Below are 15,796 nucleotides of genomic sequence, written 5' to 3'. Positions count from 1 at the left end.
GTGTAGCAACTACATTTGTGTGGACCAAGACGAGAGAGAAAGACTGGAGACGAAGCAGGACGTTAACATGGGTTCAGCTTATATAAACCTTCTGATATTTACAGGTAAATACTCTCAAATTGTATAGAGTCTACATAAGACTTTAATGGCATTTGACATAAACTTACACCAGAATCCAAGAACACTTAGTCCAACTAGCATCAGCTGCCTTACAACAAAATGCTTGTTGGAATAAGACTCTAAAGGTGTTTGTCTAGGTTTATGTCAGTTGTTTTGAAAGGCAGGTTGTTTTACATATTAATTAACAGTTGGGGGGGCACGGTGGCTTAGTCACACAGCTCCAGCTTCAGGTGTGAGGGGTGTGGGTTTCCTCCGGGTGACTGTCTGTGAGGAGTGTGGTGTGTTCTCCCTATGTCTGCGTGGGTTTCCTCCGGGTGACTGTCTGTGAGGAGTGTAGTGTGTTCTCCCTGTGTCTGCGTGGGTTTCCTCCGGGTGACTGTCTGTGAGGAGTGTGGTGTGTTCTCTCTGTGTCTGCGTGGGTTTCCTCCAGGTGACTGTCTGTGAGGAGTGTGGTGTGTTCTCTCTGTGTCTGCGTGGATTTCCTCCGGGTGACTGTCTGTGAGGAGTGTGGTGTGTTCTCCCTGTGTCTGCGTGGATTTCCTCCGGGTGACTGTCTGTGAGGAGTGTGGTGTGTTCTCTCTGTGTCTGTGTGGGTTTCCTCCGGGTGACTGTTTGTGAGGAGTGTGGTGAGTTCTCCCTGTGTCTGCGTGGGTTTCTTCCGGGTGCTCCGGTTTCCTCCCACGGTCCAAAAACACATGTTGGTAGGTGGATTGGTGACTCAAATAAGTGTCCATAGGTATGAGTGTGTGAGTGAATGTGTGTGTCACCCTGCAAAGTACGGGTGCTCCCTCCAGGGTGTGTCCCTGCCTTGCGCCCAGTGATTCCGGGTAGACTCTGGAAATCACCGCGACACTGAACTGGATAAGCGGTTTCAGATAATTAATAATTAACAGTGACTAGTTATGTATTTATAATTTGTTCCTTTATTTTTTTATTTGATTTTTAATGTAGGTGCTACACTACATGCTCTCTATTTACAGCTATTATTGTTTTATAATTATTATTTTATAACTATATTGTTTATGTTATATTACAGTTATAAATATACACAGAATAAGATATCTTATGATAGTAAAATATCTTATGCCAGTAAATGTGCAGGAAATAACCTGTAGAAAATCTGTTATGTATCATTTCAGGTCTTTTTCCAGTGTTTACTGCAGGTGAGTTGATATAAATCTTTCTATCTATAGTTACTGGTGGATCATTCTCAGCGCTGCACTGACACTGAGATGCTGGTGGTTGTAACACATAGTGTGTGTTGTGTGTCCTCCTGTAGGGTCAGTGGAGCTGATAGAATTGACAGTGAATGTAGAAACATGGAGATGGTCATAAATAAAATGGTGTTTCATATGCATATCTATGGAAGTGATGGGTGGTCATTGGTGTGTGTGTTTGTGTAGATATTTTTGTTGAGATACTGTGCAGTGTACTGTATACAGGACTGTTTAGGGATTCTTGTGTGTTGTGGTGGTGCAGGTATTCCAAGCATGGTGGAGATATCTGGTCCAAAGGAAGTCATCGCTGGAGTCTCATCTGTGTTTGAATGTTCTGCTGTGTGCTCTGGAACCTGTGTTTACACCTGGGAAGTGGATGGACACTCGGGTTCTGGAAGCAGGTTTACTGTCTTGGCTAATGGCATAAGCACCTACATTTCTGTGACGTGTACAGTGAAGGAGCCAAAAGGGCAGAACCCCTTCACCAAGGTCATTTCTGTCAAAGTGATCAGTAAGACCCTCCTCTAACATCCTTATACTACTATTAATGTCAATAATACTTTATCCTGATCGTGGTCATTCTGGGTCCAAAGCCATCCACACACCATCAAAGGGCATCACACACTCACCCAGTTACTCACACACTCACATTTGGGGACAGTTTTACATTATTGTATTAGTAAACACCATTATCATACAAGCAAAATTCAAACTTTCTTGGGAAACTTGGTGTACAATTTTACATGTACACTTTCTTCATCCACAACTACAGTCCACTGCAATCATTCCCTAGAATCTTCTTTTTTTACACAAACAAACCCATAAATACAAAACGCAATCAAGTGCAAAACGTTTAAAACCTGTATACAATTTAACATAGGGCAAAGATAATATTTTAAATGATCAAAATGTGAACGTTTATCGTTTTCTGAAAAATATTTGCCCATTGTGACACATTGTGTGTTAATGTGATGCAAGCAATACATTCCAAAAAAGTTGGGACAGGATCGTGTTTATCTCTGTGATCATCACGATTTCTTTTAAAACACTCTGTAAGCATTTAGGAACTGAGGAGACCAGTCGCTGTAGTTTTGAAATGAACTTCAATTTTGCTTGTTATAGGATTTCAGCTGCTTGACAGCTGTCCTTCCACTTTGCCTCAGTCCATCTTTAATAAGTTCAGGCCCAGAGAAACAGGAAGTGTTTCTGTATTTTGTTTCTGCTTTGCATATGTAAGTTTTAACTTGTGTTTGTGTATGCGGTAATGAACATGGTTTATAGTTGTTTGGCCTTGTCTGATGCATATAGGATTCTCTGAAACCTTTATTGATATTATGTGATGTACATGATGAAATCCACAAATTCTTTACTATTTTAAGTTGAGGAACATTTTTCTTTAATTATTTCAGTGTCTCTCCACACAGTCTTACACAGAGTGGTGAACCCTTTCCTGTCTTTAGTTCTGAATGACTCAGCCTCTCTGAGCAGGTCATGCCCTACTGCCAGTAAACCTCATATATTTTATTAATTTATTTATTTATTGGTAGCAATACATAATTTTACCTGCCTTTTGTTACCTGTCCCAACATTTTTGGAACATGTTGTTGACATCTCAAAATATGCAAAAACTTGTCTAAAACAATACTCAATTCAACATTTGAAATAATGCATTTGTATTATTTTCAATTAAATATCTTTTGTGTTTGTGTATGTATATATATCTTTGCCCTAACTGAAATGAGAAATTAAATACTGAGATGTCAACCTTAACCACAGAGTCCTGAGGGAGAAGGACTTACGAATATATCCTCTTTTACAGATCCTATTTCTGTGAATCCGTCCAGAGATCAGCCGCTGCTAAACCGGGATCCTAAAGTGGGCCGTCCCTTCAATCTCACGTGTGAAGGAGCCACTCCAGCCGTCACAGTAATCTGGCTTAAAGACGGTCAACCTCTTTCCTTAAACTCCACTATGAGTGTATCCCCAGGCAACAGCACACTGTCCTTTAGCCGCCTGGAGGTCAGCGATGCTGGTCAGTACCAATGCATGGTCAATAAAGGCATCGCAAAAGTCTTTAGCAAAGGATACTGGATTTACTGTGAGTATAAAAACACTGCTACAACGGGTTAAATATGTGAATAACCAATATTATATGCACTAGTTATCATAGAAAAATATTATAAAGACATTTTACAGGAAAAACATCTCTGATACCTCAGAGACCTCTACATGTATGATGTTGAAAATTTTAATTATGAGGTCTTCCCCATCAATTTTGATCATTTAGACAACCCAATGTTGTTTATGATGATTAAACTGACGTGAGGCCTTTCCCTGTCAAATGAATTAGTCAGGGGATGCTTGGTCTGCATTAACCCAAGCTGTCTGAATTGGCCTAACAGTAGGTCTGTTTATTTCTGATGTGGGGTTCACCCTTCCTAGACCCTTTTCATGTGAATTTAAGATATAACTGAATAACTGTAAGATTACTGGTAAAAAAAAATCCAAATGTAAATTAGAACTGAACATGGTTCTACATTTTAACTGATACATGTTGTAGTAAAAATGGGAGGAAAGAGGGAGGAACCAGGAATGTTAAATTACAAAATTAAAATAGAAGAAAAATCCCACAAAAATCCCCTTTTGAAATCATATTTAGATGCCTCTAATAACATCATAATTCATTAAAATATGAACTCAATAAAACAACATCAGACATTAAATGTGATGGAACACAAGAGACACTGACCATAATCAAATATACCTTAAGCAAAAATTATTACCTGATTTATGTGGTAGAATGTTGACATACTTATAAGATCTTAATCTGAAGTAATATTTAAATGACATTTTGTAAGAGGTCTGCCTGGGGCTGGGGCTGGGGCGAGGCTGCCTGCTAAGCCACCCCCAGTCACTAGAGGGAGACAGAGACACTCTTAATTTGGGCAATTGGTTCCACCTGGGCTACTCCTACTAAAGAGAAGCCAACACACACCTCTGTGCTCAGTCTTGGGTTTCTCTTTTCAGAGTGCTGTGCAAGTCTGGCCGGTAATTCGGTAAAGGCTCTTGAGTTTTCTCCTGGGTCTCTCTATCTTCTGTTTTTCCACCAGAGTTTTCTCTCTGGTTTCTACTGGGATTCAATATTATCTTTTTTAGTATAATATTATACCATTTTTTAGTATAAATAAATAAATAGAAATAAGTTTTGTTCTATCTTTAATTTCTTTTGTCTCATCTTGTCCCTCCCTTTTGTTTTGGGAAGCTCTATTGCCTTTGTTTTCTTTTGCTCAATTCTGAGCTGATCAGTTTTCCCCTGACATTTTAAGTTTTCCTCTCGTTTCATTTTGTGTCGGTGTTCCTAAATTCCAGAGTTAGGGTTGTTTGTGTGTCTCTGCACTTGAGGCCTATTTCTCTAGTGCTCTGTTGGTGGCTTGCCCTGTTTCAATCCACCCCTGGGTGAGCTGCCACATTACAGATTTTATTTATATATAGAAACCTTGATGTAAAAAATCTCTCAAGTCATGTTCCAAAATACAAACTAAATATTTCCTTGATATTTAGTCCATTATTATACCACAGTTCCGACCCTGCAATGTGATTGGCTGAGAGACGTTCCAGGAGTGCCAATATTACACGATAATGGCACTCTGACCGAAGTTCCTCAGGTATCACTCCGCAAAATACATGTAACCTAGCAACGACGCCAGCGCTTTGTGCTTGGACGTTTTCACCCAGCGGCGATCCGGTTCATTTTCCTTTTACGCACATTATTGTGGACAGAGTAAAGGGTTATGGCGCAGTGGACCGTTATCTGATTTCTCATTTGTAAACAAGAAAATCGGAAATAAATAAAAAGTAATTGGCTATGTCTGTGGTTTGTGGTTGTGTTTAACTCAAATCCAGGCGCGTCCCTCGTTAGCCAGCTCCGCAGCACGGCTCTGGAGCGATATTCCAAAATACACATTTTTAACTTAAACAGAGAGAACTTGGCATCGTTTAGTGTATGATATATATCAACCACTACGAGCTGAATCCGCTGTGAATAGTGGTTAAACCATGACATTTTAGTGTCTTGATGGGTTTATCTCTGCTTCTATCCTGATTTGGACAGAGAGCAGCTCTGAAAAGAGTAAAAAGGAATGTGTGAGGGAATGGAACTATTCTACCTCGCGGAAGGTTGATTTTAAAAAATATATAATTTTTCACGGTTTTCTTTATCTTGAAACCTAATAATAAACGGTGATAACTAACTGTGGTATAATCGCAATTATAAATAATATAATTAAAATTATATAATAAATATAATCGCATTGTAAATAACCCATATTTTTTTTGAAGGTGTAATAATCATTAACAGTTTACAAATAAATGAACATTAACCATTAAATTTTAAACACCAAGGATTATTCTCACGTGACTGAATTCATAATCCTTATCCATGAGCCTTTATTGTGGATATATCTGATTTAGTTGGTTTTGGAAAAAGCCACCTGTTCTTTAGAAGCATATCAAAACGTCTCATCATTTTTACTGGTTATGTTTATGATCTGAGCTCATGATGATGGCAGAGATTAATGCTTCCAATCTCGCATGCGTTGTTTGCAATTGGAACTTCAGGTTGGTTTCAGTTTGCTGAGCGGAATCTGGTCCTATGAGCCTACATGTCTTTATTTATCATGCCCTGAAACTCTTCAAACACCTCCTTGAAATTTCCTGAAAATATGGAAAAGCAGCAGCTGTAGCTTATTCTGATTGTATTACAGTTTTAACTGTGGGCTTTCACATACCGTACTGAGCAGTGCTACTTCTGCCCCTTTCTAACCAGCGAGATTCTAGACTCTAATCATAGTTAATTCAGTAAGTGTGTGTGTGTGTGTGTATATATATATATTGGGCCGTTTATATGAATACACCTTAATAAAATGGGAATGGTTGGTGATGTTAACTTCCTGTTTGTGGCACATTAGTATATGGAAGGGAGGAAACTTTTCAAGATGGGTGGTGACCATGGCAGCCATTGTGAAGTCGGACCTTTTGGATCCAACTTTTGTTTTTTCAATGGGAAGAGGGTCATGTGACACATCAAACTTATTGGGAATTTCACAAGAAAAACAATGGTGTGCTTTAACATAACTTTATTCTTTCATGAGTTATTTACAAGTTTCTGACCACTTATAAAATGTGTTCAAAGTGCTGCCCGTTGTGTTGGATTGTCAATGCAACCCTCTTCTCCCACTCCTTTACACACTGATAGCAACACCGCAGAAGAAATGCTAGCACAGGCTTCCGGTATCCATAGTTTCAGGTGCTGCACATCTTGATGGTGTGGTATATGGGGTACAAAGAGAGTGGGGCCATTCTTCATCAATGGAAACCTCAAGGCCACTGGATATGCGAAATTGCTACACGATGATGTGTTTCCCTCTTTATGCACTCAAGCTGGCTCATTCCCTGAGTTTTTCCAGCAAGATGGTGCACCACCACATTATGGGTGTCAGGTCCGAGTGTTCCTAGATGAACAGTTTCCTGGAAAGTGGATTGGTTGTCGTGGGCCAGTTGAATGGCCTCCAAGGTCTCCCAATCTGACTCCCTTAGACTTTTATCTTTGGGGTCATCTGAAGGCAATTGTCTATGCTGTGAAGATATGAGATGTGCAGCACCTGAAACTACTGATACTGGAAGCCTGTGCTAGCATTTCTCCTGCGGTGTTGCTATCAATGAAGTGTGGGAGAAGAGGGTTGCATTGACAGCTGAAGAGTGTGTGTTCATTTATATTCACTCAGAAAATCAGCTGACCACATTATTCAAACCGTTCAACTGAATTTGTAAATATAATCCTCTCTTGCAGTTGGGTACGTTGTGGTGGACCTAAGTGGGCCGAACCAGGTCGAGCTGGGCTTGGAGAGCGAGTTCAGGTGCAATGCGAAATGTGGAGTGGACTGCAGTGTGCAGTGGTCACTGCAGGCCGGTTTCCCGAGGGGGAAGTTCACTGCAGAGGGGTCGAGGATCCGCTGGACACCCTCAGAAGTCGGACAGACACAGGTCTTCACCTGCCTTACCTTAAACGCAGCGTCAGGAATACTGGGACAAGTCTCTAAACCTGTCACAGTTGTAGGTGAGTGTGGCATTTTTATGAGAGAGAATTTTGTTACACAGTTTACTGGGATGGACTGGCATCCTGTTCAGTGTTTGTTAATGCCTTGTATTCCGTAATTCCACATAGGCTCTAGACCCACTGCAAACCTGATCAGAATGAAGTGATTTTAAAAATGATGAATAAACAAAGTTTACGCATTTTTTCAAAAACCCTGCACCAGCCGTTATACTGGCACCTTGTGGCCTGGATATGTCAAAAGTTGTATTACACTTGTCTTAAAATATCACCACCTCCAAGTAGAGGCCAACTTTTGGAAGCATAAGTTTCATTCAGAGGTTATAAAATAATCTAATGACAGATGTGCCTCATAGAAATAACTTTCATGATTATTTATTCATTCACTCATTCTTTCTTTCATTTTCTGTAATGGCTTTATCCTGTTCAGGGTTGAGGTGTGTCCAGAGCCTATGCAGAATCATGAGGCACAAAGACGGAACACACACTGTACAGGGCACCAGCCCATCACAGGGCATCACACAGTCACTCACACAAACAGACATTTTTGAACAGTCAATCAGCATGTGTATTTGGACTGTGGGAGGAAACTGGAGCACCCAGGGGAAACCCACAAAGACATGGGAAGGACACAACAAACTCCTTTATAGGCATTAACCCACGGCGGCATGTTGGCTTAGTGCCCCTCAGCGCTGGGGTCTTGGGTTCAAGTTCCATCTGGGTGGGGTTTCTATGTTCTCCCTGTGTCTGCCTGGGTTTCCTCCCACAGTCCAAACCTGGAAGGTGGGTGAATTGGCTTCTCTAATAACTGTGAGTGAATGATTGAAACCCTAGTGCCAGATGCAGTCCTCCAGGTGGACGGTCGTTCCTGGTCGAGAGTACGCCGTGCGCTCGCCTGTGTGTGTGGATTGAACATTGAGAATCAGAATCAGAATCAGAAATACTTTATTGATCCCAGGGGGAAATTGCAGTTATTACAGTAGCAACCAGTTGTAAAAGAATAAACACTCTAATAAAAATTTAACACAAAAGGAATTTTTTACAAATATGTACACATCTATAATAATAAATACGGATATACTGTATACAGCAGTATGAGTATTGCACATTTGAGTTGTTACACTCATAATTAAAAAATTTGTTCTATTGTAATTACTGTACATGTGAAAGGTGTCGTGCTTTAAGTGTGGAGTTATAAAGTCTGGTAGCCACTGGTAGGAATGACCTCCTGTGGCGCTCTGTAGTGCATTTTGGCTGAATGAGTCTTGCACTGAACGTGCTCCTGTGTCTCATTACCATATGATAAAGAGGGTGGGAGCCATTATCCATGATAGCCTGCAGTTTAGACAGCACCCTCCTCTCAGACACTGCCGTCAGCGAGTCCAGCTCTACCCCCACAACCTCACTGGCTCTACGGATCAATTTATTAAGTCTGTTGGCATCTGCCACCCTTAACCCGCTGCCCCAACATGCAACAGCATAAAGGATGGCACTGGCCACAACTGACTCATAAAAAATCCTCAGCATAGTTCTGCAGATGTTGAAGGACCTCAGACGCCTCAGAAAATAGAGACGACTTTGGCCCTTCTTGTAAAGGGCGTCAGTGTTCTTAGCCCAGTCCAGTTTATTGTCAATGTGTACGCCAAGATATTTATAGTCCTCCACAATGTCCACATTGACCCCCCTGATGGACACAGGGGTCACCGGCGTTTTGTCCCTCCTCAGGTCCACCACCAGCTCCTTTGTCTTTGTCACGTTGAGCTGCAGATGGTTCAGCTCACACCACGCAACAAAGTCGTTCACCGTCTCCCTGTACTCATCCTCATCACCCCTGCTGATACATCCAACAAGTGCAGAGTCATCAGAAAACTTCTGGAGGTGGCAAGTCTCTGTGCAGTAGTTGAAATCAGTGGTGTAGAGGGTGAAGAGGAAGGGAGAGAGGACAGTTCCCTGCGGGGCTCCAGTATTGCTGACCACTCTGTCTGACACACAGTGCTGCAGACGTACATACTGTGGTCTGCCAGTCAGGTAGTCAACAATCCAGGACACGAGGGGGGCGTCTACCTGCATCGCATTCATCTTGTCACCCAGAAGAGCAGGCTGAATGGTGTTAAACGCACTGGAGAAGTCAAAAAACATGACCCTCACAGTGCCGCCTGGCTTATCCAGGTGAGCATACGCTCGGTTCAACAGGTAGATGATGGCATCCTCAACCCCCAGACGAGGCTGGTAGGCGAACTGGAGGGGGTCTAGAAGTGGCTGGACCATGGGCCGGAGGTGATCCAGGACAAGTCTCTCCATGGTCTTCATGATGTGGGACGTCAGTGCCACCGGCCTGTAGTCCTTGATGTCACTGGGCCGCGGAGTCTTTGGCACAGGAACAATGCAAGACGTCTTCCACATCACCGGGACCCTCTGGAGACTCAGGCTCATGTTGAAGACATGTTGCAGGACTCCACAAAGTTGGGTGGCACAGGCTTTAAGCACCCTGGGGGGAACACCATCAGGGCCTGCAGCCTTGTTCGTGTGGAGTCTCTGTAGCTGTCTTCTCACCTGGTCAGCTGTGAGATTCACTGTAGAGGTCCCTGGTGGGGGAGGAGAGGAGGTGTGACGTGGACTATCACAGGAGGTGTGACGTGGACTATCACAGGAGGGGGGGAGGGGGAGTGGAGTGGGCTGTTGAGGCCCGACAGCAGAGGAGTCAGGGCTCACAGTGTCAAATCTGTTAAAAAACAAATTTAACTCGTTGGCCCTGTCCACACTGCCCACTACTCCCCTATTATTGCTGGACCTTAAGCCAGAGATGGTCCTCATACCACTCCAGACCTCCCTCATGTTGTTCTGCTGGAGTTTCCACTCCAGCTTCCTCCTGTATCTTTCCTTAGCCTCCCTGATGGTTCTCTTCAGTTCCCTCTGAATCGTTCTCACCTCCTCCCGGTCTCCAGCTCTGAAAGCCCTCTTCTTCTTATTGAGGAGTGCTTTAATGTCTTTTGTTACCCACGGCTTGTTGTTTGGGTAACATTTAACAGTCCTGGTTGGGACAGTGGATTCTACACAGAAGTTGATGTAATCTGTGATGCACTCTGTGAGCCCGTCAATGTCCTCTCCATGAGGCTCATAGAGTGCTGTCCAGTCTGTGGTCTCAAAGCAGTCCTGCGGTACTTCAGAAGTCTCCTCTGACCATCTCCTCACTGTCCTCATGGTCACGGGCTGACTCTTCACCTGAGGCACATACTTTGAACTAAGGTTGACCAAGTTATGGTCAGATCCACCCAGAGGGGGGAGGGGGGAGCAGCTGTATGCCTCCTTAACATTAGCATACATCAGGTCTAATGTTCTCTCCTCTCTGGTAGGACAGTCCACATACTGAGTGAAGTTTGGTAATGTCCTGGCCATAGTGACATGGTTAAAGTCACCTGATATGGCAATGAAGGCAGTCGGGTGTTGAGTTTGGAGACGCGCTATGGTGGAGTGAATGACGTCACACGCCGACGTCGGGTTGGCAGAGGGGGGGATGTACACAGCGACCACAACAACATGGGAAAATTCCCTCGGCAAATAATATGGCCGGAGTCCAACAGCCAACAGCTCAATGTCCGGACAACAGATACGCTCCTTGATGGTAATGTGACTAGGAGAGCACCAGCGGTTGTTAACCAACACAGCCAGCCCTCCCCCTTTACGCTTACCGCTCTCGGTGCGGTTCCGATCGGCCCGAACAGTCTGAAAGCCAGCGATTGAAACATTATCATCTGGAATGTCCTGGTGTAGCCATGTCTCCGAGAAGCACATTAAACTACACTGCCGATACTCCTTCTGACTCATGGCTAACGCTGTTAGCTCGTCCATTTTATTAGCCAGCGATCTAACGTTGCCCATGACGACGGTGGGAAGACACGGCTTATATCCCTTTTTCTCCATAAGCCTCCGTCTTTTTGCCCTCGATTTCCCCGAGCGCTGGTTCGTTCCTCCTCTACATCCCCTGTGCGTCCGTCTCCAGAGCTCGTCTGGGATGTTCGCGGCCCTGATCTCCATGCCGGCCGGCTTCAGCGCGATCAGCTGATCCCGGGTGTAAACAAAGGGACCATGCTCCTGCGCCGCGGTGCACCATGAAAGTAGAACTTTCACAGCGAAAAAACTGACCAAAACTCTCTCTACTAGCATGATTCGAGAGGGCAGAACTTCGCTAAGTTACCTTGTAAAAATAAATAGATATTGTTAAGATAAAACTATAGTTAAAAAGAAAAAACGAATACACAAACGGGAGCTACCGTAAAGGCTGCACGCACTTTTCGCGCATGCGCACAGACTGCGCACAGAGTGTTGACTGTAAAGCATCCTTTGGTTCCTAGAAAGGTGCTATATAAGATTAACGTAATAATTTAAAAAAATTCGACACCACAATCCTTTGTAAAACAGGACTTTATACAGAGTCCTAGTACATGGCCAGTTCAGTGAGTCTTCTTTACCACCAGGGGGGAGCAGTGTTCCTTCAGTCTGGAACCTTAAGCTTGCTGACACCCATAAAGACACATGGCAGACAGCTGCCCCCTGATGGCCCTGAGTCTGAGTGACCTGTAGTTGGCTGCCATCTCCTGGCTAGATAAATTATAGGATTTCAGCTTAAATCTATCTATTCTCTTCTAGGAACATCATTTGTTACATATTTAATTCCTTAAACAGGTTTATTTTTCAGTTATTCATTATAGTCTGAATTGTGTATATATTCAATCAATAATAATTTACTAATAATACAATACGTTAACTCAGTAAACTGTTTGTGTGGTTTTTTGCAGAAGCCAGGCCCCGCCCCACCACCAGTAATGCCATCTGTGTGAAGTCTAGCGGTGCCATATTGATCAGTGCCACATTGCTGATGCTGCTTTTTGCTTGGGCCTGAAGTGGACACTCCAGAGAGAGAAAGCATGACTAATCTGTGGTGTCAAAGAAATTAGGGCCTAAGCTGGATTTATTTATGGAAAAAAATGTATGGGACAAATCCCTAAAATTGTGTAATGCAATAAAGACCAAAATTGTATACATATCAGAATATCTGAATTATGATGCACTTACAGGAGTGAAAAGTCAACACTGGCATGCTCTTAACTGACATTTAAAAAAGAAAAGAAATGCACATATCAGAAAATGCATAGTGAAGCTAGACAGATAGTTGTAAATAAACAGGTGAAGGCAATGATTCTAAAAAATTTCATTGGCTTTTCTCATAGAGGAATCCAGCGTAGACCTTCAATTCCCTATGATGACATTACAGAGGTCTGTTACGAAACTACTACGGCACTGGATCCAAACGGAATTAATCCAGTTGTTTGTTTTCTGTATTAAAGTTTAGAGAAGCAGGCTTGAGACTTAAAGGACACTTATTTGATCTCCTCGACCAGCAGGAATAATGGGGGTGGAGGGAGTGAGGAAACAGTTTTCTGCCCCCCTCACTCTTTATGGAAAAAATACCTTTGAGAAAGACACTTAAGACATAACTACTCCCTAGGGGCTGAGATGGCGCCTGCCACTTAATAAATAAAAATATATTTCTTATCTGTTCTCTCTGTGTCTGTGTGGGTTTCCTCCGGGTGCTCTGGTTTCCTCCCAGTCCAAAAACACATGTTGGTAGGTGGATTGGCGACTCAAGTGTCTGTAGGTGTGAGTGTGTGTGTTGCCCTGTGAAGGACTGGTGCCCCCTCCAGGGTCTATTCCCGCCTTGCGTCCAATGATTCCAGGTAGGCTCTGAACCCACCGCGACCCTGAGCTGGATAAACGCTTACAGATAATGAATGAATGAATATTTGTTATAATTTTTTTAATGGTCCAAGCATTAAACCATCATTGTTATTATTCACCACTGCAGGTCCCAGATAAACATACTTTAACCATGCCACCTACTCAAATGTAGATAAGACAGAGGGGGGGGGGTTTGTTAAAATTTAAAGGTGAGCCCTTCCCATAGCAAGGTTTGTTTTAGAGATGTGTTTATTCTCTCTCTCTCTCTTTCTCTCTCAATCTCTTCTTTACTCACCCAAGCTCTTTGATCCACATACAAAAAAAAAAAAAAAACAGTGGAAAAACCTCACCTGTTGCTAAATGTTTGCTAAAAAAAAAACTCTGATCGTCGTCCCCAGAGAGTATGGGTTAATTATTTACAGTTACACAATACAGTTTATAACCTACTTTCAGGACGTCATTTCCAGGATCATCAGCCCAACCTATATGAATACATAAAAACACAAGCATCCAGTAATAATCCACCCTGTCTCAGTATGAATGAATCAGAATGGTACAGAAGGATAATTGCATGCAACATTTGACAAAGAAAAAGAATTACACTCCAAATATAAATGTTAGGACACAACTTTTTAAGGAAGTCCAGTTACCAACGTTCATTTATTACGTTTTCAGTCAAACATAATAGCAAAAGTGAGGATGGAGAAGTAGGAAAACTATGCTAAAACAACAACAACAAAACTTCTCATTGCTGTGCACTTGAGAGTAGGTTGAACAGTGGCTCATTATGATTTAAAGGAACAGGCACTAAAAGGGTTGTCCAGAACAGGGCCGTTTACACAGAGCGAGAACACTGCTGTGGCGGTTGATCGTTGTGGTATATTGACATTTTATTAAGATCCGAGAACTGTATTTAACGTGTGGAGAAAGGGTTGAATATTTCACCTTATAAGAGTACAAGATATTCCTTTACAGCATCACAAAACATAAAATATATGTTATATATATATATATATATATATATATATATATATATATAAAATATAAAAGAATGCCAGTGTTTAGTGTGACTCCATTCTTGTTGCTGTCAGTTAAAAAAAAATCTGCTGTGATATCAGTCCACCTCAGGTATGTAGTCAAGTAGGTATTTATTGACGGGTTTCAAATTAGCTTGACGTTAAGCTACATTAGCAAGGCCATTTTTCAAACTTCTGTCTCCTCAGAATGACAAGTTTGGAGCTTACTGTCTGCTATTTAAAAAATTCCTTTACAACAGTGGTGAATGATTCACGTCAAAGGTACATGAGTGATTCACCTCTTTGCTGAACACACATTATACAAATTTGCTTATGACTTATTCTACATTACAGAACTAATGGCTGTGTAGGTTTTGGTAAAAGTTACATACATTAATCAATGCTAAGAGTCCTGTGAGTATAATTATTTTTACTTATTTTATAGCTGGGAGAAAACAAAAGCATATACATTTATATATCTAATTAATGACTTTAAGAATGTTTGTACTAGGGTGACCAGATCTGAGATGAGGACACGTTTCTGGGGGGGGGGGGTTGATGAGGTCACGTCCCTCGCTGCCGTTGTATGCTTAGCTGAACCTATGTGTGCTTTTAGGTCCTTCACACCTTTATTTGCTACACATGGGAATTTCTTTTTTTAATTCATCCGAGGACTTACATTTACGTATCAGCATAGGTACTCAAGATGAGGGGAGGTACATGAGCTTTGCCTGACGTAAACAAGGACTACTGCCGTGCAGACTGACCAATTAAATGTTTACAGAGAAGGTTATAGACCAATAACGGTAGCTCTACAGTCAGACCGTCCAATCAGAAGATTTTAGGCTACTTCACCACGCCCCCTTCTCACTCAAGCGAACCAATCGGAGTAGGGGAGGGCGGGACTAGTTTGTGAACGAAACGCTTCTCGAAGGTCTATGTAAGCTCTAGAAAAACAAAATCCCGGACATTTGTGAAATTCCGCCTGGACATTTTTAAGTCTAAAAAGAGGACATGTCCGGGTTAAAGAGGACGTCTGGTCACCCTATTTATACTCAAGAACCTAGAAATGCCTCGCAACACTGGGCCCTTCTACAGAACTAAAAGAAGAGGGGGGCCTAAGTCAGGTTTGGTCCACTAATTTCTTAATCTTCTGGGGAGTGGGCCTCAAGTATGATTTGACCTAGATTTGACCCCCAAATCTAAGGGTTTGTCCTCTGACCCTGAAACATTGAAAAGAGGGCCCAAGTAGGATTTGGCAAATGATCCCAAAAATATGAGATATAATATTGGACCCCAAATCTATAGGAGAGAAAATCAAGTCAGGCTTTGAACAACCAACTATAAGGATTTGGCCTGGACTCTCAAATATACTGGAGTGAGGGCCAAAGCAGGACTAGATGACTCCTACACTGTCAGAAAAAAATATATAGTGTACAGGAACATTATTGTCCACTAAAGGTCCAAGGAGTGCAAATGTACCTTATGCTGTTGATCGTTTAAAGCATTTAATTGCCTCACTAAAATACTACAGTGAATAAGTTAAAAATTCTACCATTCTACCAAAATTGGGAGGGAGGTAAGACAAAGTGTAA

The 15,796-nt window shown here is 42.3% G+C and overlaps 1 protein-coding gene across 1 annotated transcript; it reads left to right on the top strand.

The window, feature by feature from the left end:
- On the top strand, positions 1 to 12,952 carry LOC136709061 (carcinoembryonic antigen-related cell adhesion molecule 5-like). The gene is made up of 6 exons (XM_066684042.1): positions 1 to 104; positions 1,260 to 1,283; positions 1,600 to 1,848; positions 3,157 to 3,435; positions 7,186 to 7,452; positions 12,246 to 12,952. The coding sequence occupies exons 1-6, from the start codon at positions 68 to 70 to the stop codon at positions 12,347 to 12,349; spliced, it is 960 nt and encodes a 319-aa protein (XP_066540139.1). The 5' UTR covers positions 1 to 67; the 3' UTR covers positions 12,350 to 12,952.
- Positions 12,953 to 15,796: the final 2,844 nt, after the last annotated feature.

Source organism: Hoplias malabaricus, chromosome 10 (assembly GCF_029633855.1).
Source record: "Hoplias malabaricus isolate fHopMal1 chromosome 10, fHopMal1.hap1, whole genome shotgun sequence".
Taxonomy (NCBI): Eukaryota; Metazoa; Chordata; class Actinopteri; order Characiformes; family Erythrinidae; genus Hoplias; species Hoplias malabaricus.
Note: the sequence above shows the minus strand (reverse complement) of the source record. Positions and strands in the feature narration are given on the sequence as shown.

Coding starts and splice junctions, on each gene's coding strand:
- LOC136709061 (XM_066684042.1), top strand. CDS start 68: ATGGGTTCAGCTTATATAAACCTTCTGATATTTACAG. Junction 1,284..1,599: donor TTTTCCAGTGTTTACTGCAG/GTGAGTTGATAT, acceptor GTGGTGGTGCAG/GTATTCCAAGCATGGTGGAG. Junction 3,436..7,185: donor CAAAGGATACTGGATTTACT/GTGAGTATAAAA, acceptor CCTCTCTTGCAG/TTGGGTACGTTGTGGTGGAC.